This window comes from Salmo salar, chromosome ssa26 (assembly GCF_905237065.1).
Source record: "Salmo salar chromosome ssa26, Ssal_v3.1, whole genome shotgun sequence".
Lineage (NCBI taxonomy): Eukaryota > Metazoa > Chordata > Actinopteri > Salmoniformes > Salmonidae > Salmo > Salmo salar.
Genome location: NC_059467.1, coordinates 39,835,001 through 39,860,768, shown reverse-complemented (window position 1 = coordinate 39,860,768; position 25,768 = coordinate 39,835,001). Strand labels below are relative to the sequence as shown.

Sequence of the window (25,768 nt, the reverse complement as noted above, 5' to 3'; positions counted from 1 at the left end):
CGGATAAACACTGAGCATCCTTCATTTAAATCCACAAATCACTTCAAAAGGCAGGAGAATTTACAATAGAGCGAATGTCCAGTAATTACCTCAAACCAATTTAAAGCTATTCATACTAGCATGATTATACATTGCACATTTTTTATGATTGCAAATTAAGGGTAATAACAGTCATGACGGGGTACTGTATGATTGATCAACAACAAGACAATGCTTCTTAAGTAAAAATCTTGCAATTTTATTTGCATATAAAAGCAGCTAAATATATCACAATGAACTGAAAGAAAGAGAGAGCAGACCTACAAGGAGGAAACTAACAGCCAGAGAAACAGAAGAGAGAAATAGCTAGAGAAACAAAACAGAGTGGAATGGAGCATTTACAGTTGCAAAGTTGAGACCGCTTTTGGCAACATTTTTTTGTGCTAGCAAGATTGCATTTACACACAGTGCAAAATGAGAAAGAAAGCTATAAAAACACAAATACTATCAGATTTACAATGGAGAGGACAACTTAACCTTTTTTAGGCAGGTGTGTCGTAAAAGAAAACCAACCATCGCCTGTCGGATAGTGAATTGAGTCTTAAACTCAAAACATTTCCTCTCTCATCCATGAACTTCTACCTTAGGGGCCTACAACTGCGGTCCTGGGCAGGCTTTTGTTCCAGCCCAGCACTAACAAACCTCCATCAAATAAACAACTACATTACATAGTTAGATGTGTGTTCCTGCTGGACTGGAACAAAAGCCTCCACCCCCAGAAACACTCAAAGACTGGAGGAGTTAGAGCCCCCTGCTCGACCCTAACAGTGGGAGTAAGACGTGAACATTAATAAAAAAACGTTTCAAGAACATTTGAAACAAGCTAAATCAAATACAGCCGAAGACACCAGAAAGAAAATCCCACCAGGATGTTTTCAACAACTTCTAGTACAGATCTTTTACAACATGAATACAGTATATATATATATATATATATATATATATATATATATATATATATATATATATATATATATATATACTTGCTCTTCTCCAGATGTATCAGAATTGCAGACGGTAGATGTTAGAGTATCTCAAGTGTATAATTTGATAGATTTCTTTCCCTGCTCTGTGTGGTGTAGTTTAACTGGGTTGATAGACACGTGTTAATAATAAATAAGGTCTTTCTCTGAGCTTGCAGAGAGTGGGGCTCTAGCTGAGAACATTAAAGCTAGTTTAAGGCATCGTCCCTGTCAGCCAATCAGAAAGCAGAATTGTCCAGGAAACAAAATGAAACCAAACACAAAAAACAATAACGTACAAAATCAACAATGGCATCCAATACCGACGTTTCCAGCAAACACAAACCCCAAAAACGAAGGAAATTGTACAAATTCACAAAGCATCATTTATCTTACAGATCCGACTGCTTTTTCTTCCATAGTAAGATTGTATAACCACTCAGCACCCTATAACCTGCCCCCTTCCCACCCCCCTCTAACCCTACACCCCCCCCACACTCTTTCACTTTACAGCTTACAAAATAACAATATTTGAGAGAAACACTTAATATAATTATTTTGACATTATTTGTTAGAAAAAAAAGGTTATTCTGGCCAACCCCCCCCTTTCACAGGTCATTCTCAGGAGCTGGAGGGGTTGGGCAGGTCGAACACGATTGGGGGGTTGGTGGGCTGAAAGCTGACCGTGCACGTGGAGGAGTTGATGAACGTGGTGCAGCCATCAGTCATGATGCCATACCCTGTGGAGGGAGAACGCATCATCAGCACACGCTACGGGGAAGTCCAATGCATCATCAACATTGGCCATGAAGTGAGAAACCGTATTGTCTAATGGACTAATCAAAACCCCACAGCGTGCGCTCCTTTCTGAGAGACTTCTTTAATTGTCTCTCCTCTGAACTGTCTATTCATTTCTACACCTTTAATTAAAAACATAAAGGATGGAATGAGGGATGGAGGTAGGGAGGGAGGGAGGGAGTGAGGGAGGGAGGTAGGGAGGGAGGGACTGAGGGATGGAGGGAGTGACTGAGGGAGGGAGGTAGGGAGGGACGGAGGGAGGTAGGGAGGGAGGGACGGAGGGAGGTAGGGAGGGAGGGACTGAGGGAGGGACTGAGGGAGCTAGGGAGGGAGGTAGGGAGGGAGGGACTGAGGGAGGTAGGGAGGGAGTGAGGGAGGGAGGTAGGGAGGGAGGGACTAAGGGATGGAGGTAGGGAAGGACGGAGGGAGGTAGGGACTGAGGGATGGAGGTAGGAAGGGATGAAGGGGGCGACGGAGGTAGGGAGGAAGGGAGGTAGGGAGGGAGGGACTGAGGGATGGATGTAGGGAGGGACGGAGGGATGAGGTAGGGAGGGAGGGACTGAGGGATGGAGGTAGGGACGGAGGGACTGAGGGACTGAGGTAGGGACTGAGGGATGGAGGTAGGGAGGGACGGAGGGAGGTAGGGACTGAGGGATGGAGGTAGGAAGGGATAAAGGGAGGGACGGAGGGATGGATGTAGGGAGGGACGGAGGGATGAGGTAGGGAGGGAGGGACTGAGAGATGGAGGTAGGGACGGAGGTACTGAGGTAGGGACTGAGGGATGGAGGTAGAGAAACAAAACAGAGTGTAAAGGAGCATTTACAGTTGCAAAGTTGAGACCGCTTTTGGCAAAAAAACTATTGTGCTAGCAAGATTGCATTTACACACAGTGCAAAATGGGACGCCTAGCTTTCTTTCTCATTTTGCACTGTGTGTAAATGCAATCTTGCTAGCACAATTGTTTTTTTGCCAAAAGCGGTCTCAACTTTGCAACTGTAAATGCTCCTTTACACTCTGTTTTGTTTCTCTACCTCCATCCCTCCATCCCTCAGTCCCTACCTTTCTCCCTCAGTCCCTCCGTCCCTACACCTCTCCACCCTGTCTACCCCATTGTAGGCCCCTAAGGTAGAAGTTCATGGATGAGAGAGGAAATGTTTTGAGTTTAAGACTCAATTCACTATCCGACAGGCGATGGTTGGTTTTCTTTTACGACACTCCTGCCTAAAAAAGGTTAAGTTGTCCTCTCCACTTAGGGAGGGGGATAGGGAGGGAGGGAGGGACTGAGCGAGGGAGGTAGGGAGGGAGGGACGGAGGGATGGAGGGAGCGACGGAGGGATGGAGGGACTGAGGGATGGAGGTAGGGAGGGACTGAGGGATGGAGGGACTGAGGGAGGTAGGGAGGGAGGGACTGAGGGATGGAGGTAGGGAGGGAGGGACTGAGGGATGGAGGTAGGGAGAGAGGGACTGAGGGATGGAGGTTGGGAGGGAGGGAGGGACTGAGGGAGGGAGGGACTGAGGGATGGAGGTAGGGAGGGAGGGACTGAGGGATGGAGGGAGGAACTGAGGGATGGAGGGACTGAGGGAGGTAGGGACTAAGGGATGGAGGTAGGGAGGGAGGGACTGAGGGATGGAGGGACTGAGGGAGGTAGGGAGGGAGGTAGGGAGGGAGGGACTGAGGGATGGAGGTAGGGAGGGACTGAGGGATGGAGGTAGGGAGGGAGGGACTGAGGGATGGAGGGACTGAGGGATGGAGGGACTAAGGGATGGAGGTAGGGAGGGAGGGACTGAGGGATGGAGGTAGGGAGGTAGGGAGGGAGGGACTGAGGGATCGAGGTTGGGAGGGAGGGACTGAGGGATGGAGGGACTGAGGGAGGGAGGTAGGGAGAGAGGGACTGAGGGATGGAGGTAGGGAGGGAGGGACTGAGGGATGGAGGGACTAAGGGATGGAGGTAAGGAGGGAGGGACTGAGGGATGGAGGTAGGGAGGAGGGGAGGGAGGGACTATGGGATGGAGGTTGGGAGGGAGGGACTGAGGGATGGAGGTTGGGAGGGAGGGACTGAGGGATGGAGGTTGGGAGGGGAGGGACTGAGGGATGGAGGTAGGGAGGGACTGAGGGAGGGAGATAGGGAGGGAGGGACTGAGGGATGGAGGTAGGGAGGGAGGGACTGAGGGATGGAGGTTGGGAGGGAGGGACTGAGGGATGGAGGTAGGGAGGGAGGGACTGAGGGATGGAGGTTGGGAGGGAGGGACTGAGGGATGGAGGTAGGGAGGGACTGAGGGATGGAGATAGGGAGGGAGGGACTGAGGGATGGAGGTAGGGAGGGACTGAGGGATGGAGATAGGGAGGGAGGGACTGAGGGATGGAGGTAGGGAGGGAGGGACTGAGGGATGGAGGTTGGGAGGGAGGGACTGAGGGATGGAGGTAGGGAGGGAGGGACTGAGGGATGGAGGTAGGGAGGGAGGGACTGAGGGATGGAGGTAGGGAGGGAGGGACTGAGGGATGGAGGTTGGGAGGGAGGGACTGAGGGATGGAGGGACTGAGGGAGGGAGGTAGGGAGAGAGGGACTGAGGGATGGAGGTTGGGAGGGAGGGACTGAGGGATGGAGGTTGGGAGGGAGGGACTGAGGGATGTAGGTGGGGAGGGAGGGACTGAGGGATGGAGGGACTGAGGGATGGAGGTAGGGAGGGAGGGACTGAGGGATGTAGGTGGGGAGGGAGGGACTGAGGGATGGAGGGACTGAGGGAGGGAGGTAGGGAGGGACTGAGGGAGGAAGGTAGGTAGGGAGGGACTGAGGGAGGAAGGTAGGTAGGGAGGGTCTGAGGGAGGGAGGTAGGGAGGGACTGAGGGAGGGAGGTAGGGAGGGACTGAGGGAGGGAGGTAGGGAGGGAGGTTGGGAGGGACTGAGGGAGGGAGGTCGGGAGGGAGGGACTGAGGGAGGGAGGTCGGGAGGGACTGAGGTAGGGAGGGAGGGACTGAGGGAGGGAGGGACTGAGGGATGGAGGTAGGGACTGATGGAGGGAGGTAGGGAGTGAGGGACTGAGGGATGGAGGTAGGGACTGAGGGAGGGAAGTAGGGAGTGAGGGACTGAGGGATGGAGGTAGGGAGGGAGGGACTGAGGGATGTAGGTGGGGAGGGAGGGACTGAGGGCTGGAGGGACTGAGGGATGGAGGTAAGGAGGGACTGAGGGAGAGAAGGGAGGGAGGGACTGAGGGAGGGAGGGACTGAGGGATGGAGGTCGGGAGGGACTGAGGTAGGGAGGGAGGGACTGAGGGAGGGAGGGACTGAGGGATGGAGGTAGGGACTGATGGAGGGAGGTAGGGAGTGAGGGACTGAGGGATGGAGGTAGGGACTGAGGGAGGGAAGTAGGGAGTGAGGGACTGAGGGATGGAGGTAGGGAGGGAGGGACTGAGGGATGTAGGTGGGGAGGGAGGGACTGAGGGCTGGAGGGACTGAGGGATGGAGGTAAGGAGGGACTGAGGGAGAGAAGGGATGGAGGGACTGAGGGAGAGAAGGGGAGGAAAGACTGAGGGAGGAAGGTAGGGAGGGAGAGATCAGTGAAGCATGTCTTTAGCCCAGAGGCAGATTAGGGGTATGGGGTATCACGTTCCCCATTCATGTTTACCCCTACCCAGTCCTCAACACCACCACCACCATCCCTGTCTACCCCTACCCAGTCCCCAACACCACCACCTCCATCCCTGTCTACCCCATAATGTCTCCAACACCACCACCCCAACCCTGTCAACCCCATAATGTCTCCAACACCACCACTTCCATCCCTGTCTACCCCATAATGTCTCCAACACCACCACCCCATCCCTGTCTACCCCATAATGTCTCCAACACCACCACCCCAACCCTGTCAACCCCATAATGTCTCCAACACCACCACCCCAACCCTGTCAACCCCATAATGTCTCCAACACCACCACCTCAACCCTGTCAACCCCATAATGTCTCCAGTACCACCTCTCCACCCTGTCCACCCCATAATGTCTCCAACTCCACCTCCCCATCCCTGTCTACCCCATAATGTCTCCAACACCACCTCCCCACCCTGTCCACCCCATAATATCTCCAACACCACCTCCCCACCCTGTCTACCCCATAATGTCTCCAACTCCACCTCCCCATCCCTGTCTACCCCATAATGTCTCCAACACCACCTCCCCACCCTGTCCACCCCATAATGTCTCCAACACCACCTCTCCACCCTGTCTACCCCCATAATGTCTCCAACACCACCTCTCCACCCTGTCTACCCCCATAATGTCTCCAACCCCACCTCCCCCACCCTGTCTACCCCATAATGTCTCCAACACCACCACCCCATCCCTGTCCACCCCATAATGTCTCCAACACCACCTCCCCCGTCCCTGTCTACCCCATAATGTCTCCAACACCACCTCTCCACCCCTGTCTACCCCATAATGTCTCCAACACCACCTCCCCATCCCTGTATACCCCCATAATGTCTCCAACACCACCTCTCCACCCTGTCTACCCCATAACATCTCCAACACCACCTCCTCACCCTGTCTACCCCATAATATCTCCAACACCACCTCTCCACCCTGTCTACCCCACAATGTCTCCAACACCACCTCCCCCATCCCTGTCTACCCCATAATGTCTCCAACACCACCTCCCCATCCCTGTCCACCCCCATAATGTCTGCAACACCACCTCTCCACCCTGTCTACCCCACAATGTCTCCAACACCACCACCCCATCCCTGTCCACCCCATAATGTCTCCAACACCACCTCTCCACCCTATAATGTCTCCAACACCACCTCCCCCATCCCTGTTTACCCCATAATGTCTCCAACACCACCTCTCCACCCTGTCTACCCCATAATATCTCCAACACCACCTCCCCCATCCCTGTCCAACCCCATAATGTCTGCAACACCACCTCCCCTCTCCCTGTCTACCCCATAATGTCTCCAACACCACCTCCCCACCCTGTCTACCCCATAATGTCTCCAACACCACCTCTCCACCCTGTCTACCCCATAATGTCTCCAACACCACCTCTCCACCCTGTCTACCCCATAATGTCTTCAACTCCACCTCCCATCCCTGTCTACCCCATAATGTCTCCAGCACCACCTCCCCACCCTGTCTACCCCATAATGTCTCCAACACCACCTCCCCCATCCCTGTCTACCCCATAATGTCTCCAACACCACCACCCCACCCTGTCTACCCCATAATGTCTCCAACACCACCACCCCCATCCCTGTTTACCCCATAATGTCTCCAACACCACCTCTCCACCCTGTCCACCCCCATAATGTCTGCAACACCACCTCCCCCATCCCCGTTTACCCCATAATGTCTCCAACACCACCTCTCCACCCTGTCTACCCCATAATGTCTCCAGCACCACCTCTCCACCCTGTCTACCCCATAATGTCTCCAACACCACCACCCCCATCCCTGTCCACCCCCATAATGTCTCCAACACCACCTCTCCACCCTGTCTACCCCATAATGTCTCCAACACCACCTCCCAACCCTGTCCACCCCCATAATGTCTCCAACACCACCTCCCCACCCTGTCTACCCCCATAATGTCTCCAACACCACCTCCCCACCCTGTCTACCCCATAATGTCTCCAACACCACCTCCCTCATCCCTGTCTACCCCATAATGTCTCCAACTCCACCTCCCCCGTCCCTGTCTACCCCATAATGTCTCCAACACCACCTCTCCACCCTGTCTACCCCCATAATCTCTCCAACACCACCTCCCCCACCCTGTCCACCCCATAATGTCTCCAACACCACCTCCCCCATCCCTGTCTACCCCATAATGTCTCCAACACCACCTCCCCACCCCTGTCTAGCCCATAATGTCTCCAACACCACCACCCCATCCCTGTCTACCCCATAATGTCTCCAACATCACCTCTCCACCCTGTCTACCCCATAATGTCTCCAACACCACCACCCCCATACCTGTCTACCCCATAATGTCTCCAACACCACCTCCTCACCCTGTCCACCCCATAATGTCTCCAACACCACCACCCCCATCCCTGTCTAACCCATAATGTTTCCAACACCACCTCTCCACCCTGTCCACCCCCATAATGTATCCAACACCACCTCTCCACCCTGTCCACCCCATAATGTCTCCAACACCACCACCCCCATCCCTGTCTACCCCCATAATGTCTCCAACACCACCTCTCCACCCTGTCTACCCCATAATGTCTCCAACACCACCACCCCCATCCCTGTTTACCCCATAATGTCTCCAACACCACCACCCCATCCCTGTCTACCCCATAATGTCTCCAACACCACCTCTCCACCCTGTCTACCCCATAATGTCTCCAACACCACCTCTCCACCATATCCACCCCATAATTTCTCCAACACCACCACCCCCATCCCTGTCCACCCCATAATGTCTCCAACACCACCTCCTCCATCCCTGTCTACCCCATAATGTCTCCAACACCACCTCTCCACCCTGTCTACCCCATAATGTCTCCAACACCACCTCCCCCATCCCTGTCTACCCCATAATGTCTCCAACACCACCTCCCCCATCCCTGTCTAAGCAGGAGAAAGTACTGAACAGAAACCCATGACAACCCATCTCTCATTCTCTCTAATCCATCCCTACTCCAAGGGCTTCTTCTACCCTGGGTCGTGGTGGGGGGTGTGTGTCTATGGCAGGCATCCTGACTGACCTTCATGTATTCCTCCGAAGGCGTGTAGTTTGGGCCGGACCCTCCTCTGGACCGTGTTGAGCAGCTCCACACAGCCCACCCTCTGCAGCTCCTTAGGAACCCAGTCTCTGAACCCTGAGGAACACACAAGAAAGACAACAAACCTAGATAAGACAGCAACAATAACCTAGCACAATAGTTACTTGGTAAAGCCATGCACCATTTCTATTTTCCGTAGGTAAAGTCTTATCCCCAGCCTCTACACCTCTCTCCCTTTCTCCATACTCCGGCCCCAGCCTTAGCTCCGGCCCCAGCCTTAGCTCCGGCCCCAGCCACTCGTTTCCAGCGTCTGTCACACTGGTGTGAAATCGAGTTTCCATGCAATCAAACAGCACCCGTAGCAGTAGTAGTAGCAGGAGAGGAAGGAAATCCGTCAATAATACCAGACACAGAATAGAAAGACACAGAGGAACAAGAACAACTGAAGCTCAATAACTGAAGCTCAACAACTGAAGCTCAACAACTAAGGAAAACAACTGAAGCTCAACAACTAAGGAAAACAACTGAAGCTCAACAACTAAGGAAAACAACTGAAGCTCAACAACTAAGGAAAACAATTTCATGTTCTACTGAGGGAGTAAACAAAGTTCCACTGTCAAATATAGAACCAGACTGGTTGGGAACATTAGAATTCTGCAGGGGAGGAGGGCTGAGATGATTATGCAAAGCTGATGCAGTGTACACACACACACACACGCACACGCACACGCACACACACACGCACACATACACGCGCACACACGCGCACACACGCGCACACAGGCGCACACACACACATGCAACCTAACCTGCTCCTTAATATATTCGGATGGATTTAAATAATAAGGGCGGCCCCATTAGGCATAGTGATGACGGGTTGTGAATGTGATTGGTTAATTGGACTCACCGAGGGGAGGGCAGTGGGTCATGAGGATGTCAATGCCCTCTGGGACTTGGTTCCATTTATCCAGCAGAGACTGGCCCCTAGGCAGGTTGAACCCCCAGCCGTTAAACCACGGGCTCCTACAGGGACACAGACACAACAACGGCTGTCAGTTAGCTAACACAGAGAGACAGTGAAATAAGCTGTGTCAGTTAACACAGAGAGACAGTGAAATAAGCTGTGTCAGTTAACACAGACAGTGAAATAAGCTGTGTCAATTAGTTAACACAGAGAGATAGTGAAATAAGCCGTGTCAGGTAGTTAACACAGAGAGACAGTGAAATAAGCTGTGTCAGTTACCACAGAGAGACAGTGAAATAAGCCGTGTCAGTTAGTTAACACAGAGAGACAGTGAAATAAGCCGTGTCAGTCAGTTAACACAGAGAGACAGTGAAATAAGCCGTGTCCGTTAGTTAACACAGAGAGACAGTGAAATAAGCCGTGTCCGTTAGTTAACACAGAGAGACAGTGAAATAAGCCGTGTCAGTTAACACAGAGAGACAGTGAAATAAGCCGTGTCAGTTAACACAGACAGTGAAATAAGCTGTGTCAATTAGTTAACACAGAGAGACAGTGAAATAAGCCATGTCAGTTAACACAGAGAGACAGTGAAATAAGCCGTGTCAGTTAACACAGAGAGACAGGGAAATAAGCCGTGTCAGTTAGTTAACATAGATAGACAGTGAAATAAGCCGTGTCAGTTAGATAACACAGAGAGACAGTGAAATAAGCCGTGTCCGTTAGTTAACACAGAGAGACAGTGAAATAAGCCGTGTCAGTTAGTTAACACAGAGAGACAGTGAAATAAGCCGTGTCAGTTAGTTAACACAGAGAGACAGTGAAATAAGCCGTGTCCGTTAGTTAACACAGAGAGACAGTGAAATAAGCCGTGTCCGTTAGTTAAGACAGAGAGACAGTGAAATAAGCCGTGTCAGTTAACACAGAGAGACAGTGAAATAAGCCGTGTCAGTTAACACAGACAGTGAAATAAGCTGTGTCAATTAGTTAACACAGAGAGACAGTGAAATAAGCCATGTCAGTTAACACAGAGAGACAGTGAAATAAGCCGTGTCAGTTAACACAGAGAGACAGTGAAATAAGCCGTGTCAGTTAGTTAACATAGATAGACAGTGAAATAAGCCGTGTCAGTTAGATAACACAGAGAGACAGTGAAATAAGCCGTGTCCGTTAGTTAACACAGAGAGACAGTGAAATAAGCCGTGTCAGTTAGTTAACACAGAGAGACAGTGAAATAAGCCGTGTCAGTTAGTTAACACAGAGAGACAGTGAAATAAGCCGTGTCCCGGCCAGGTGTCTGACTAGAGTTATCTTGCTACAATAGCCACATCTATTTGACCCTCTACACCAAAACAAGAAGACAATGTGTAACACATTTCAAACACACACACACACACACACACACACACACACACACACACACACACACACACACACACACACACACACACACACACACACACACACACACACACACACACACACACACACACACACGCACGCACACACACACACACACACAAAATGATTAACACAATTTCCAAACACTAGGCACCAACTGACTGTATGATCTCCCCAACCCCCTCCCAGACTGAAGCAGTGTGACTGTCATGAGATGGCCCTCCTCAGGCAGAGTGGATCTAACCCTCCCAGACTGAAGCAGTGTGACTTACATGAGATGGCCCTCCTCAGGCAGAGTGGATCTAACCCTCCCAGACCGAAGCAGTGTGACTGACATGAGATGGCCCTCCTCAGGCAGAGTGGATCTAACCCTCCTAGAACGAAGCAGTGTGACTTTCATGAGATGGCCCTCCTCAGGCAGAGTGGATCTAACCCTCCCAGACCGAAGCAGTGTGACTGACATGAGATGGCCCTCCTCAGGCAGAGTGGATCTAACCCTCCCAGACTGAAGCAGTGTGACTGTCATGAGATGGCCCTCCTCAGGCAGAGTGGATCTAACCCTCCCAGACTGAAGCAGTGTGACTGTCATGAGATGGCCCTCCTCAGGCAGAGTGGATCTAACCCTCCCAGACCGAAGCAGTGTGACTGTCATGAGATGGCCCTCCTCAGGCAGAGTGGATCTAACCCTCCCAGACCGAAGCAGTGTGACTGTCATGAGATGGCCCTCCTCAGGCAGAGTGGATCTAACCTTCCCAGACCGAAGCAGTGTGACTGACATGAGATGGCTCTCCTCAGGCAGAGTGGATCTAACCCTCCTAGACTGAAGCAGTGTGACTGACATGAGATGGCCCTCAGGCAGAGTGGATCTAACCCTCCCAGACTGAAGCAGTGTGACTGACATGAGATGGCCCTCCTCAGGCAGAGTGGATCTAACCCTCCCAGACTGAAGCAGTGTGACTGACATGAGATGGCCCTCCTCAGGCAGAGTGGATCTAACCCTCCCAGACTGAAGCAGTGTGACTGTCATGAGATGGCCCTCCTCAGGCAGAGTGGATCTAACCCTCCCAGACTGAAGCAGTGTGACTGACATGAGATGGCCCTTCTCAGGCAGAGTGGATCTAACCCTCCCAGACCAAAGCAGTGTGACTGACATGAGATGGCCCTCCTCAGGCAGAGTGGATCTAACCCTCCTAGACTGAAGCAGTGTGACTGACATGAGATGGCCCTCCTCAGGCAGAGTGGATCTAACCCTCCTAGACCGAAGCAGTGTGACTGACATGAGATGGCCCTCCTCAGGCAGAGTGGATCTAACCCTCCCAGACTGAAGCAGTGTGACTGACATGAGATGGCCCTCCTCAGGCAGAGTGGATCTAACCCTCCCAGACCGAAGCAGTGTGACTGTCATGAGATGGCCCTCCTCAGGCAGAGTGGATCTAACCCTCCCAGACCGAAGCAGTGTGACTGACATGAGATGGCCCTCCTCAGGCAGAGTGGATCTAACCCTCCTAGACTGAAGCAGTGTGACTGACATGAGATGGCCCTCCTCAGGCAGAGTGGATCTAACCCTCCCAGACTGAAGCAGTGTGACTGTCATGAGATGGCCCTCCTCAGGCAGAGTGGATCTAACCCTCCCAGACTGAAGCAGTGTGACTTTCATGAGATGGCCCTCCTCAGGCAGAGTGGATCTAACCCTCCTAGACTGAAGCAGTGTGACTGTCATGAGATGGCCCTCCTCAGGCAGAGTGGATCTAACCCTCCTAGACTGAAGCAGTGTGACTGTCATGAGATGGCCCTCCTCAGGCAGAGTGGATCTAACCCTCCTAGACTGAAGCAGTGTGACTGTCATGAGATGGCTCTCCTCAGGCAGAGTGGATCTAACCCTCCTAGACTGAAGCAGTGTGACTGACATGAGATGGCCCTCAGGCAGAGTGGATCTAACCCTCCTAGACTGAAGCAGTGTGACTGACATGAGATGGCCCTCCTCAGGCAGAGTGGATCTAACCCTCCCAGACTGAAGCAGTGTGACTGACATGAGATGGCCCTTCTCAGGCAGAGTGGATCTAACCCTCCCAGACTGAAGCAGTGTGACTGACATGAGATGGCCCTCCTCAGGCAGAGTGGATCTAACCCTCCCAGACTGAAGCAGTGTGACTGTCATGAGATGGCCCTCCTCAGGCAGAGTGGATCTAACCCTCCTAGACTGAAGCAGTGTGACTGACATGAGATGGCCCTCCTCAGGCAGAGTGGATCTAACCCTCCCAGACTGAAGCAGTGTGACTGACATGAGATGGCCCTCCTCAGGCAGAGTGGATCTAACCCTCCCAGACTGAAGCAGTGTGACTGACATGAGATGGCCCTCCTCAGGCAGAGTGGATCTAACCCTCCCAAACTGAAGCAGTGTGACTGTCATGAGATGGCCCTCCTCAGGCAGAGTGGATCTAACCCTCCCAGACTGAAGCAGTGTGACTGACATGAGATGGCTCTCCTCAGGCAGAGTGGATCTAACCCTCCCAGACTGAAGCAGTGTGACTGACATGAGATGGCTCTCCTCAGGCAGAGTGGATCTAACCCTCCCAGACTGAAGCAGTGTGACTGACATGAGATGGCCCTCCTCAGGAAGAGTGGATCACACCCTCCCAGACTGAAGCAGTGTGACTGACATGAGATGGCCCTCCTCAGGCAGAGTGGATCTAACCCTCCCAGACTGAAGCAGTGTGACTGACATGAGATGGCCCTCCTCAGGCAGAGTGGATCTAACCCTCCTAGACTGAAGCAGTGTGACTGACATGAGATGGCCCTCCTCAGGCAGAGTGGATCTAACCCTCCCAGACTGAAGCAGTGTGACTGACATGAGATGGCCCTCCTCAGGCAGAGTGGATCTAACCCTCCCAGACTGAAGCAGTGTGACTGACATGAGATGGCCCTCCTCAGGCAGAGTGGATCTAACCCTCCCAGACTGAAGCAGTGTGACTGACATGAGATGGCCCTCCTCAGGCAGAGTGGATCTAACCCTCCTAGACTGAAGCAGTGTGACTGACATGAGATGGCCCTCCTCAGGCAGAGTGGATCTAACCCTCCCAGACTGAAGCAGTGTGACTGACATGAGATGGCCCTCCTCAGGCAGAGTGGATCTAACCCTCCCAGACTGAAGCAATGTGACTGTCATGCGATGGCCCTCCTCAGGCAGAGTGGATCTAACCCTCCCAGACTGAAGCAGTGTGACTGTCATGAGATGGCCCTCCTCAGGCAGAGTGGATCTAACCCTCCCAGACTGAAGCAGTGTGACTGACATGAGATGGCCCTCCTCAGGCAGAGTGGATCTAACCCTCCTAGACTGAAGCAGTGTGACTGACATGAGATGGCCCTCCTCAGGCAGAAAGGATCTAACCCTCCCAGACTGAAGCAGTGTGACTGTCATGAGATGGCCCTCCTCAGGCAGAGTGGATCTAACCCTCCTAGACTGAAGCAGTGTGACTGTCATGAGATGGCCCTCCTCAGGCAGAGTGGATCTAACCCTCCCAGACCGAAGCAGTGTGACTGACATGAGATGGCCCTCCTCAGGCAGAGTGGATCTAACCCTCCCAGACCGAAGCAGTGTGACTGACATGAGATGGCTCTCCTCAGGCAGAGTGGATCTAACCCTCCCAGACCGAAGCAGTGTGACTGTCATGAGATGGCCCTCCTCAGGCAGAGTGGATCTAACCCTCCCAGACCGAAGCAGTGTGACTGACATGAGATGGCCCTCCTCAGGCAGAGGGGATCTAACCCTCCCAGACCGAAGCAGTGTGACTGACATGAGATGGCCCTCCTCAGGCAGAGTGGATCTAACCCTCCCAGACCGAAGCAGTGTGACTGACATGAGATGGCCCTCCTCAGGCAGAGTGGATCTAACCCTCCTAGACCGAAGCAGTGTGACTTTCATGAGATGGCCCTCCTCAGGCAGAGTGGATCTAACCCTCCTAGACCGAAGCAGTGTGACTGTCATGAGATGGCCCTCCTCAGGCAGAGTGGATCTAACCCTCCTAGACTGAAGCAGTGTGACTGTCATGAGATGGCCCTCCTCAGGCAGAGTGGATCTAACCCTCCTAGACTGAAGCAGTGTGACTGTCATGAGATGGCTCTCCTCAGGCAGAGTGGATCTAACCCTCCCAGACTGAAGCAGTGTGACTGTCATGAGATGGCCCTCCTCAGGCAGAGTGGATCTAACCCTCCCAGACTGAAGCAGTGTGACTGACATGAGATGGCCCTCCTCAGGCAGAGTGGATCTAACCCTCCCAGACTGAAGCAGTGTGACTGTCATGAGATGGCCCTCCTCAGGCAGATTGGATCTAACCCTCCCAGACCGAAGCAGTGTGACTGTCATGAGATGGCCCTCCTCAGGCAGAGTGGATCTAACCCTCCTAGACTGAAGCAGTGTGACTGTCATGAGATGGCCCTCCTCAGGCAGAGTGGATCTAACCCTCCCAGACTGAAGCAGTTTGACTGACATGAGATGGCCCTTCTCAGGCAGAGTGGATCTAACCCTCCCAGACCGAAGCAGTGTGACTGACATGAGATGGCTCTCCTCAGGCAGAGTGGATCTAACCCTCCCAGACTGAAGCAGTGTGACTGACATGAGATGGCCCTCCTCAGGCAGAGTGGATCTAACCCTCCCAGACTGAAGCAGTGTGACTGACATGAGATGGCTCTCCTCAGGCAGAGTGGATCTAACCCTCCTAGACTGAAGCAGTGTGACTGACATGAGATGGCCCTCCTCAGGCAGAGTGGATCTAACCCTCCCAGACTGAAGCAGTTTGACTGTCATGAGATGGCCCTCCTCAGGCAGAGTGGATCTAACCCTCCCAGACTGAAGCAGTGTGACTGACATGAGATGGCCCTTCTCAGGCAGAGTGGATCTAACCCTCCCAGACTGAAGCAGTGTGACTGACATGAGATGGCCCTCCTCAGGCAGAGTGGATCTAACCCTCCCAGACTGAAGCAGTGTGACTGTCATGAGATGGCCCTCCTCAGGCAGAGTGGATCTAACCCTCCTAGACTGAAGCAGTGTGACTGACATGAGATGGCCCTCCTCAGGCAGAGTGGATCTAACCCTCCCAGACTGAAGCAGTGTGACTGACATGAGATGGCCCTCCTCAGGCAGAGTGGATCTAACCCGCCCAGACTGAAGCAGTGTGACTGACATGAGATGGCCCTCCTCAGGCAGAGTGGATCTAACCCTCCCAGACTGAAGCAGTGTGACTGACTTGAGATGGCCCTCCTCAGGCAGAGTGGAGCTAATAGTGACAGGCACTGTCTCAGCCCACCCATACACAGACAAAGGACCCTGGCCTCGTTTGACAATGAGTGAGACATGGAGGGACACGGGGGTACAAACAGATGAAGAAATGAGGGTAACAGAGGGGAGGTAAGAGATGGTGTTGGCTGAGAAGAGAGGAAGAGAGGAGGGGAGAGAATGGAGCAGAGGCTGGTTGATGAATCGATCGTCCATCTAGCAGTAATGGCAGCTGAAAAGTGAGGAAATGACCATACATCATCACATATAGGATCTCAGTGGGTTCATATGAATTCCTCGCTGCACAGACCAAACTATTCTACTAAAAGTCTGTAGTGCAGCAGGATCACAGCTATGTATTACACATTGATCTTGGAAATGGCTGTCCAAAACAAAGGTAGACTATACTTCAGAAAGTGCCACACAACCAAGACTTTAAGTCATCTGGTTTTCACCGTTCTTGTTAGAGCAGGGTGCTAGCTTAGCGAACAGAGAGAGAGGTGGTAGCTGTGGGTGCTGTTTTGACTCAGTTAGCAGTTAGCAGCGTTGTGTATCGTATTTCACCAGGGGGAAATCAAAGCCCTACAAACATCAATAGGCTTCATTACAGTGAGGGATGGCCGCCCCAGCCACCGACCAATGACTATCGAGCGCCGTCGAGGTTTGACACAAATGAAACAGCTCCCTAGAACCTGGCACTCGTTCGTTTTTTCGGTCACTCATTTTCTCGCTCTGTCGCTCTTTCCCTCGCTTTCTCGCTCGGTGGCGAGCTGAAAAATGAGGGTAAAAATGTAATGTGAGAAGCGGGCAGGGAGGAGTGACGGCTGCAGCCTTAACTGATTAATTAGAACTAATCATACAAATCTGAGCTAATGGAAATCTAATGGAAGACTCGCCACTTCCCTGTTAGAAATACTGCCCTGAGAGAGAGAGAGAGAGAGAGAGAGAGAGAGAGAGAGAGAGAGAGAGAGGGAGAGACAGAGAGAGCAAGAGCGATAGAGAGGGAGAGAGACAGAGAGAGAGAAGGAGAGAGAAATAGTGAGAGAGAGAGAGGGAGAGACAGAGATCCTTGAAAGCATGGAATCACATTGTAGCAGGGTTTGGGACTCTGCTACAGAGAGAAATGCAACCAGACAATTTCTCTGTGCCTGTAATGAGTAATAGCACATATGCATACGTATTCTTGTTCTTGTTCCTGTAACAAAATAAATAGCGTCGGACAATGTTTTCATCCGTGTTTCACATACATTTCCACACAAACACATTACTCTGAGAGAAGAAACTCAAACCTTGACTTGAGGTGCGCAGTATTGAATCCAACCACACACACACACACACACACACACACACACACACACACACACACACACACACACACACACACACACACACACACACACACACACACACACACACACACACACACACACACACACACACACACAGAATGAAAGGAGTTTGTAGCTAGAGCGGGCAGCGCTACAGTGGCCTCATTGTGGGCCGTCGGGGTATGAAATATACCTTCCATGCTAGCAAATTTGTTAACCTCCATAAAGATTAATGACATTCCGGTCACATAAAGGAGAGATTGTTTCCTGTGCACCCTGTGACACACACATTTTATTATACTGTACTGCAGTGTGTGTGTGTGCGCATGCGCGCATGCATGTGTGAGAAAGCGAGAGAGAGAGAAAGAAATGAATCAGCACCACAGTCTGCATGTGTTCTAGAACAGTGTATGTATCAGAGCTACAGTCTGCATGTGTTCTAGAACAGTGTATGTATCAGAGCTACAGTCTGCATGTGTTCTAGAACAGTGTATGTATCAGAGCTACAGTCTGCATGTGTTCTAGAACAGTGTATGTATCAGAGCTACAGTCTGCATGTGTTCTAGAACAGTGTATGTATCAGAGCTACAGTCTGCATGTGTTCTAGAACAGTGTATGTATCAGAGCTACAGTCTGCATGTGTTCTAGAACAGTGTATGTATCAGAGCTACAGTCTGCATGTGTTCTAGAACAGTGTATGCATCAGAGCTACAGTCTGCATGTGTTCTAGAACAGTGTATGTATCAGAGCTACAGTCTGCATGTGTTCTAGAACAGTGTATGTATCAGAGCTACAGTCTGCATGTGTTCTAGAACAGTGTATGTATCAGAGCTACAGTCTGCATGTGTTCTAGAACAGTGTATGCATCAGAGCTACAGTCTGCATGTGTTCTAGAACAGTGTATGTATCAGAGCTACAGTCTGCATGTGTTCTAGAACAGTGTATGTATCAGAGCTACAGTCTGCATGTGTTCTAGAACAGTGTATGTATCAGAGCCACAGTCTGCATGTGTTCTAGAACAGTGTATGCATCAGAGCTACAGTCTGCATGTGTTCTAGAACAGTGTATGTATCAGAGCTACAGTCTGCATGTGTTCTAGAACAGTGTATGTATCAGAGCTACAGTCTGCATGTGTTGTAGAACAGTGTATGTATCAGAGCTACAGTCTGCATGTGTTCTAGAACAGTGGATGTATCAGAGCTACAGTCTGCATGTGTTCTAGAACAGTGCATGTATCAGAGCTACAGTCTGCATGTGTTCTAGAACAGTGCATGTATCAGAGCTACAGTCTGCATGTGTTCCAGAACAGTGTATGTATCAGAGCTACAGTCTGCATGTGTTCTAGAACAGTGTATGTATCAGAGCTACAGTCTGCATGTGTTCTAGAACAGTGTATGTATCAGAGCTACAGTCTGCATGTGTTCTAGAACAGTGTATGTATCAGAGCCACAGTCTGCATGTGTTCTAGAACAGTGTATGTATCAGAGCCACAGTCTGCATGTGTTCTAGAACAGTGTATGTATCAGAGCCACAGTCTGCATGTGTTCTAGAACAGTGTATGTATCAGAGCTACAGTCTGCATGTGTTCTAGAACAGTGCATGTATCAGAGCTACAGTCTGCATGTGTTCTAGAACAGTGTATGTATCAGAGCCACAGTCTGCATGTGTTCTAGAACAGTGTATGTATCAGAGCTACAGTCTGCATGTGTTCTAGAACAGTGTATGTATCAGCACCACGTCTGCATGTGTTCTAGAACAGTGTATGTATCAGAGCCACAGTCTGCATGTGTTCTAGAACAGTGTATGTATCAGAGCCACAGTCTGCATGTGTTCTAGAACAGTGTATGTATCAGAGCCACAGTCTGCATGTGTTCTAGAACAGTGTATGTATCAGAGCCACAGTCTGCATGTGTTCTAGAACAGTGTATGTATCAGAGCTACAGTCTGCATGTGTTCTAGAACAGTGTATGTATCAGAACTACAGTCTGCATGTGTTCTAGAACAGTGCATGTATCCTGTGTAACTGAGCTAGTGGTCAGTGTGTTTCTTCATAGTTCTGCATGTATGTGTGTTCTTCATGTCCCCTGCGATCAGACTAGATTTTTGGCCGAGTCTTGCCTTGTCGCTCGCCATCTGGAGAACGTCACCGTGGTAACAGCGGAGAGCGTCTGGAGGCAGGCACCAGAGGAACCTGATCAGAAGTATAGAAACAGACCTCCAACAAAGAGGAGAGGAGAAACCTTAAACAGTCCAAAAACATTCACATTTCTCTTCCAAAAACACAAGGACATACAGAAGGAGAAGTGGTAGAGGCTCACAGAGCCAGGACTGTGGTAGAGGCTCACAGAGCCAGGACTGTGGTAGAGGATCACAGAGCCAGGACTGTGGTAGAGGCTCACAGAGCCAGGACTGTGGTAGAGCGGCTCACAGAGCCAGGACTGTGGTAGAGCGGCTCACAGAGCCAGGACTGTGGTAGAGCGGCTCACAGAGCCAGGACTGTGGTAGAGGCTCACAGAGCCAGGACTGTGGTAGAGGATCACAGAGCCAGGACTGTGGTAGAGGATCACAGAGCCAGGACTATGGTAGAGGATCACAGAGCCAGGACTGTGGTAGAGGATCACAGAGCCAGGACTGTGGTAGAGGATCACAGAGCCAGGACTGTGGTAGAGGATCACAGAGCCAGGACTGTGGTAGAGCGGCTCACAGAGCCAGGACTGTGGTAGAGGATCACAGAGCCAGGACTGTGGTAGAGGCTCACAGAGCCAGGACTGTGGTAGAGGCTCACAGAGCCAGGACTGTGGTAGAGGATCAGAGAGCCAGGACTGTGGTAGAGGCTCACAGAGCCAGGACTGTGGTAGAGCGGCTCACAGAGCCAGGACTGTGGTAGAGCGGCTCACAGAGCCAGGACTGTGGTAGAGGATCACAGAGCCAGGACTATGGTAGAGGATCACAGAGCCAGGACTGTGGTAGAGGCTCACAGAGCCAGGACTGTGGTAGAGGCTCACAGAGCCAGGACTGTGGTAGAGTATCACAGAGCCAGGACTGTGGTAGAGGCTCACAGAGCCAGGACTGTGGTGGAGAGGCTGTATGTGATGTGTCAGCTCCAGCTGAACCCAGACAGGCCTATCTATACCTGTATGTGATGTGTCAGCTCCAGCTGAACCCAGACAGGCCTATCTATACCTGTATGTGATGTGTGAGCTCCAGCTGAACCCAGACAGGCCTATCTATACCTGTATGTGATGTGTGAGCTCCAGCTGAACCCAGACAGGCCTATCTATACCTGTATGTGATGTGTCAGCTCCAGCTGAACCCAGACAGGCCTATCTATACCTGTATGTGATGTGTGAGCTCCAGCTGAACCCAGACAGGCCTATCTATACCTGTATGTGATGTGTGAGCTCCAGCTGAACCCAGACAGGCCTATCTATACCTGTATGTGATGTGTGAGCTCCAGCTGAACCCAGACAGGCCTATCTATACCTGTATGTGATGTGTCAGCTCCAGCTGAACCCAGACAGGCCTATCTATACCTGTATGTGATGTGTGAGCTCCAGCTAAACCCAGACAGACCTATCTATATCTGTATGTGATGTGTCAGCTCCAGCTGAACCCAGACAGGCCTATCTATACCTGTATGTGATGTGTGAGCTCCAGCTGAACCCAGACAGGCCTATCTATACCTGTATGTGATGTGTGAGCTCCAGCTGAACCCAGACAGGCCTATCTATACCTGTATGTGATGTGTGAGCTCCAGCTGAACCCAGACAGACATATCTATACCTGTATGTGATGTGTCAGCTCCAGCTGAACCCAGACAGGCCTATCTATACCTGTATGTGATGTGTGAGCTCCAGCTGAACCCAGACAGGCCTATCTATACCTGTATGTGATGTGTGAGCTCCAGCTGAACCCAGACAGGCCTATCTATACCTGTATGTGATGTGTCAGCTCCAGCTGAACCCAGACAGGCCTATCTATACCTGTATGTGATGTGTGAGCTCCAGCTGAACCCAGACAGGCCTATCTATACCTGTATGTGATGTGTGAGCTCCAGCTGAACCCAGACAGGCCTATCTATACCTGTATGTGATGTGTGAGCTCCAGCTGAACCCAGACAGGCCTATCTATACCTGTATGTGATGTGTCAGCTCCAGCTGAACCCAGACAGGCCTATCTATACCTGTATGTGATGTGCGAGCTCCAGCTGAACCCAGACAGACCTATTTATACCTGTATGTGATGTGTCAGCTCCAGCTGAACCCAGACAGGCCTATCTATACCTGTATGTGATGTGTGAGCTCCAGCTGAACCCAGACAGACCTATCTATAACTGTATGTGATGTGTGAGCTCCAGCTGAACCCAGACAGACCTATCTATACCTGTATGTGTCTGGTCTATATAGTCTTTACATTCCACTATAACCCTGTCTCTTTGATGAGAGGTGTATCATGTGGGCATGCTCTAAACAGGGAGGTCATGTGCTCTTCCAAAAACACAAAGACTTACAGGTAGAAGGGTAGGTGCTCTTAGCGTCTCCTCAGACAAAGCCATTGGCTGACTGTAAACCAAACAGCTACTTGGAATGGGTCTTAACAAAATGATGTGGACAATACCACATTATGACTGGTAGTAGTTCTCCCTGTTGACCCCTACAGATCTGCTTCTATTCTATGTTCTGTACATTTCTCTATGTGTAAGACTGTCTCTTTGATGAGCCCTGCATCGTTTAGCCTTTTCCCAAAACAGGACGGGCACCAGGAAGGAGCTACGACAAAATCACATTACAAAGACTAAAGACTAAAGCTTGTTACCATAGCAACCTAACGATCCTGTGTTGAATCAACCGGTGAAAGGGTTTCAAGTTGCGGCAGCCAGTCAGACTGAACCCATTTAGCCTCGGATGCCCAACGTCAATATTCAATTAGGCCCACAGACATCATTAGATCTGCACCAAGTCTCCCCGGACCTGACACTGCTGTTAACCTGTCTCCCCCCTCCTCTCCCTCTATCCCTCCTCCTCTAACTCTACAGCTATTCTTCTTATGATGTATCTTAACCAGTTTCCCTCCTCCCCTCCTCCTCTATCCTCCTTAACTACTGATATTATGGTTCATCTTAGCCTCTCCCTCCTCCCCCACCTCCCCCGTAACCATGCCTCTCATGGTTCTTAACCTGTCTCCATCCATCCCTCTCCTCCTCCCTCTCCCTTCTCTGGACACTACTCTGTCCTGCTTCGGTTAGTCTGGAGGTGGTGTAAGTCAACAGAGCTCTAGACAGAGGTAAGTTAGCCAGGGGGATAGAGACAGTACTGTCTAAAGTCAACAGAGCTCTAGACAGAGGTAAGGTAGCCAGGGGGTTAGAGACAGTACTGTCTAAAGTCAACAGAGCTCTAGACAGAGGTAAGGTAGCCAGGGGGATAGAGACAGTACTGTCTAAAGTCAACAGAGCTCTAGACAGAGGTAAGGTAGCCAGGGGGTTAGAGACAGTACTGTCTAAAGTCAACAGAGCTCTAGACAGAGGTAAGGTAGCCAGGTGGTTAGAGACAGTACTGTCTAAAGTCAACAGAGCTCTAGACAGAGGTAAGGTAGCCAGGGGGATAGAGACAGTACTGTCTAAAGTCAACAGAGCTCTAGACAGAGGTAAGGTAGCCAGGTGGTTAGAGACAGTACTGTCTAAAGTCAACAGAGCTCTAGACAGAGGTAAGGTAGCCAGGGGGTTAGAGACAGTACTGTCAAAAGTCAACAGAGCTCTAGACAGAGGTAAGGTAGCCAGGGGGATAGAGACAGTACTGTCTAAAGTCAACAGAGCTCTAGACAGAGGTAAGGTAGCCAGGGGGTTAGAGACAGTACTGTCTAAAGTCAACAGAGCTCTAGACAGAGGTAAGGTAGCCAGGGGGTTAGAGACAGTACTGTCTAAAGTCAACAGAGCTCTAGACAGAGGTAAGGTAGCCAGGGGGATAGAGACAGTACTGTCTAAAGTCAACAGAGCTCTAGACAGAGGTAAGGTAGCCAGGGGGTTAGAGACAGTACTGTCTAAAGTCAACAGAGCTCTAGACAGAGGTAAGGTAGCCAGGGGTTAGAGACAGTACTGTCTAAAGTCAACAGAGCTCTAGACAGAGGTAAGGTAGCCAGGGGGATAGAGACAGTACTGTCTAAAGTCAACAGAGCTCTAGACAGAGGTAAGGTAGCCAGGGGGATAGAGACAGTACTGTCTAAATTCAACAGAGCTCTAGACAGAGGTAAGGTAGCCAGGTGGTTAGAGACAGTACTGTCTAAAGTCAACAGAGCTCTAGACAGATGTAAGGTAGCCAGGGGGATAGAGACAGTACTGTCTAAAGTCAACAGAGCTCTAGACAGAGGTAAGGTAGCCAGGGGGTTAGAGACAGTACTGTCTAAAGTCAACAGAGCTCTAGACAGAGGTAAGGTAGCCAGGTGGTTAGAGACAGTACTGTCTAAAGTCAACAGAGCTCTAGACAGAGGTAAGGTAGCCAGGGGGTTAGAGACAGTACTGTCTAAAGTCAACAGAGCTCTAGACAGAGGTAAGGTAGCCAGGGGGATAGAGACAGTACTGTCTAAAGTCAACAGAGCTCTAGACAGAGGTAAGGTAGCCAGGGGGTTAGAGACAGTACTGTCTAAAGTCAACAGAGCTCTAGACAGAGGTAAGGTAGCCAGGTGGTTAGAGACAGTACTGTCTAAAGTCAACAGAGCTCTAGACAGAGGTAAGGTAGCCAGGTGGTTAGAGACAGTACTGTCTAAAGTCAACAGAGCTCTAGACAGAGGTAAGGTAGCCAGGTGGTTAGAGACAGTACTGTCTAAAGTCAACAGAGCTCTAGACAGAGGTAAGGTAGCCAGGGGGATAGAGACAGTACTGTCTAAAGTCAACAGAGCTCTAGACAGAGGTAAGGTAGCCAGGGGGTTAGAGACAGTACTGTCTAAAGTCAACAGAGCTCTAGACAGATGTAAGGTAGCCAGGGGGATAGAGACAGTACTGTCTAAAGTCAACAGAGCTCTAGACAGAGGTAACGTAGCCAGGTGGTTAGAGACAGTACTGTCTAAAGTCAACAGAGCTCTAGACAGAGGTAAGGTAGCCAGGGGGATAGAGACAGTACTGTCTAAAGTCAACAGAGCTCTAGACAGAGGTAAGGTAGCCAGGGGTTAGAGACAGTACTGTCTAAAGTCAACAGAGCTCTAGACAGAGGTAAGGTAGCCAGGGGGATAGAGACAGTACTGTCTAAAGTCAACAGAGCTCTAGACAGAGGTAAGGTAGCCAGGTGGTTAGAGACAGTACTGTCTAAAGTCAACAGAGCTCTAGACAGAGGTAAGGTAGCCAGGGGGTTAGAGACAGTACTGTCTAAAGTCAACAGAGCTCTAGACAGAGGTAAGGTAGCCAGGGGGATAGAGACAGTACTGTCTAAAGTCAACAGAGCTCTAGACAGAGGTAAGGTAGCCAGGTGGTTAGAGACAGTACTGTCTAAAGTCAACAGAGCTCTAGACAGGACCACCTGGTCCTGTCCCTCCACCTCTACAGGTCTCCACTTTACCACCTGGTCCTGTCCATCCACCTCTACCCTCTACAGGTCTCCACTTTACCACCTGGTCCTGCCCATCCACCTCTACCCTCTACAGGTCTCCACTTTACCACCTGGTCCTGTCCATCCACCTCTACCCTCTACAGGTCTCCACTTTACCACCTGGTCCTGTCCCTCCACCTCTACAGGTCTCCACTTTACCACCTGGTCCTGTCCATCCACCTCTACCCTCTACAGGTCTCCACTTTACCACCTGGTCCTGTCCCTCCACCTCTACAGGTCTCCACTTTACCACCTGGTCCTGTCCATCCACCTCTACCCTCTACAGGTCTCCACTTTAACACCTGGTCCTGTCCCTCCACCTCTACAGGTCTCCACTTTACCACCTGGTCCTGTCCCTCCACCTCTACAGGTCTCCACTTTACCACCTGGTCCTGTCCATCCACCTCTACCCTCTACAGGTCTCCACTTTACCACCTGGTCCTGCCCATCCACCTCTACCCTCTACAGGTCTCCACTTTACCACCTGGTCCTGTCCCTCCACCTCTACAGGTCTCCACTTTACCACCTGGTCCTGTCCATCCACCTCTACCCTCTACAGGTCTCCACTTTACCACCTGGTCCTGCCCATCCACCTCTACCCTCTACAGGTCTCCACTTTAACACCTGGTCCTGTCCCTCCACCTCTACAGGTCTCCACTTTACCACCTGGTCCTGTTCCTGGTCTTGTTCCTGGCTTGTCTCGGA

At 51.1% G+C, this 25,768-nt stretch overlaps 1 protein-coding gene across 2 annotated transcripts in view; it reads right to left on the bottom strand.

The window, feature by feature from the left end:
• Window positions 1-217: 217 nt before the first annotated feature.
• The window catches only part of LOC106562552 (metallophosphoesterase MPPED2), a 177,679-nt gene continuing 152,128 nt past the window's right edge, over window positions 218-25,768 (bottom strand). For both annotated transcript variants that reach the window (XM_045707978.1, XM_045707979.1), the window contains exons 5-7: window positions 9,435-9,550; window positions 8,510-8,623; window positions 218-1,741 (exon numbers count right to left, since the gene is read on the bottom strand). In XM_045707978.1, coding sequence (XP_045563934.1) covers window positions 1,623-1,741; window positions 8,510-8,623; window positions 9,435-9,550 — 349 coding nt within the window. In that variant the 3' untranslated portion in view covers window positions 218-1,622. The remainder of the gene's footprint in view (window positions 1,742-8,509; window positions 8,624-9,434; window positions 9,551-25,768) is intronic.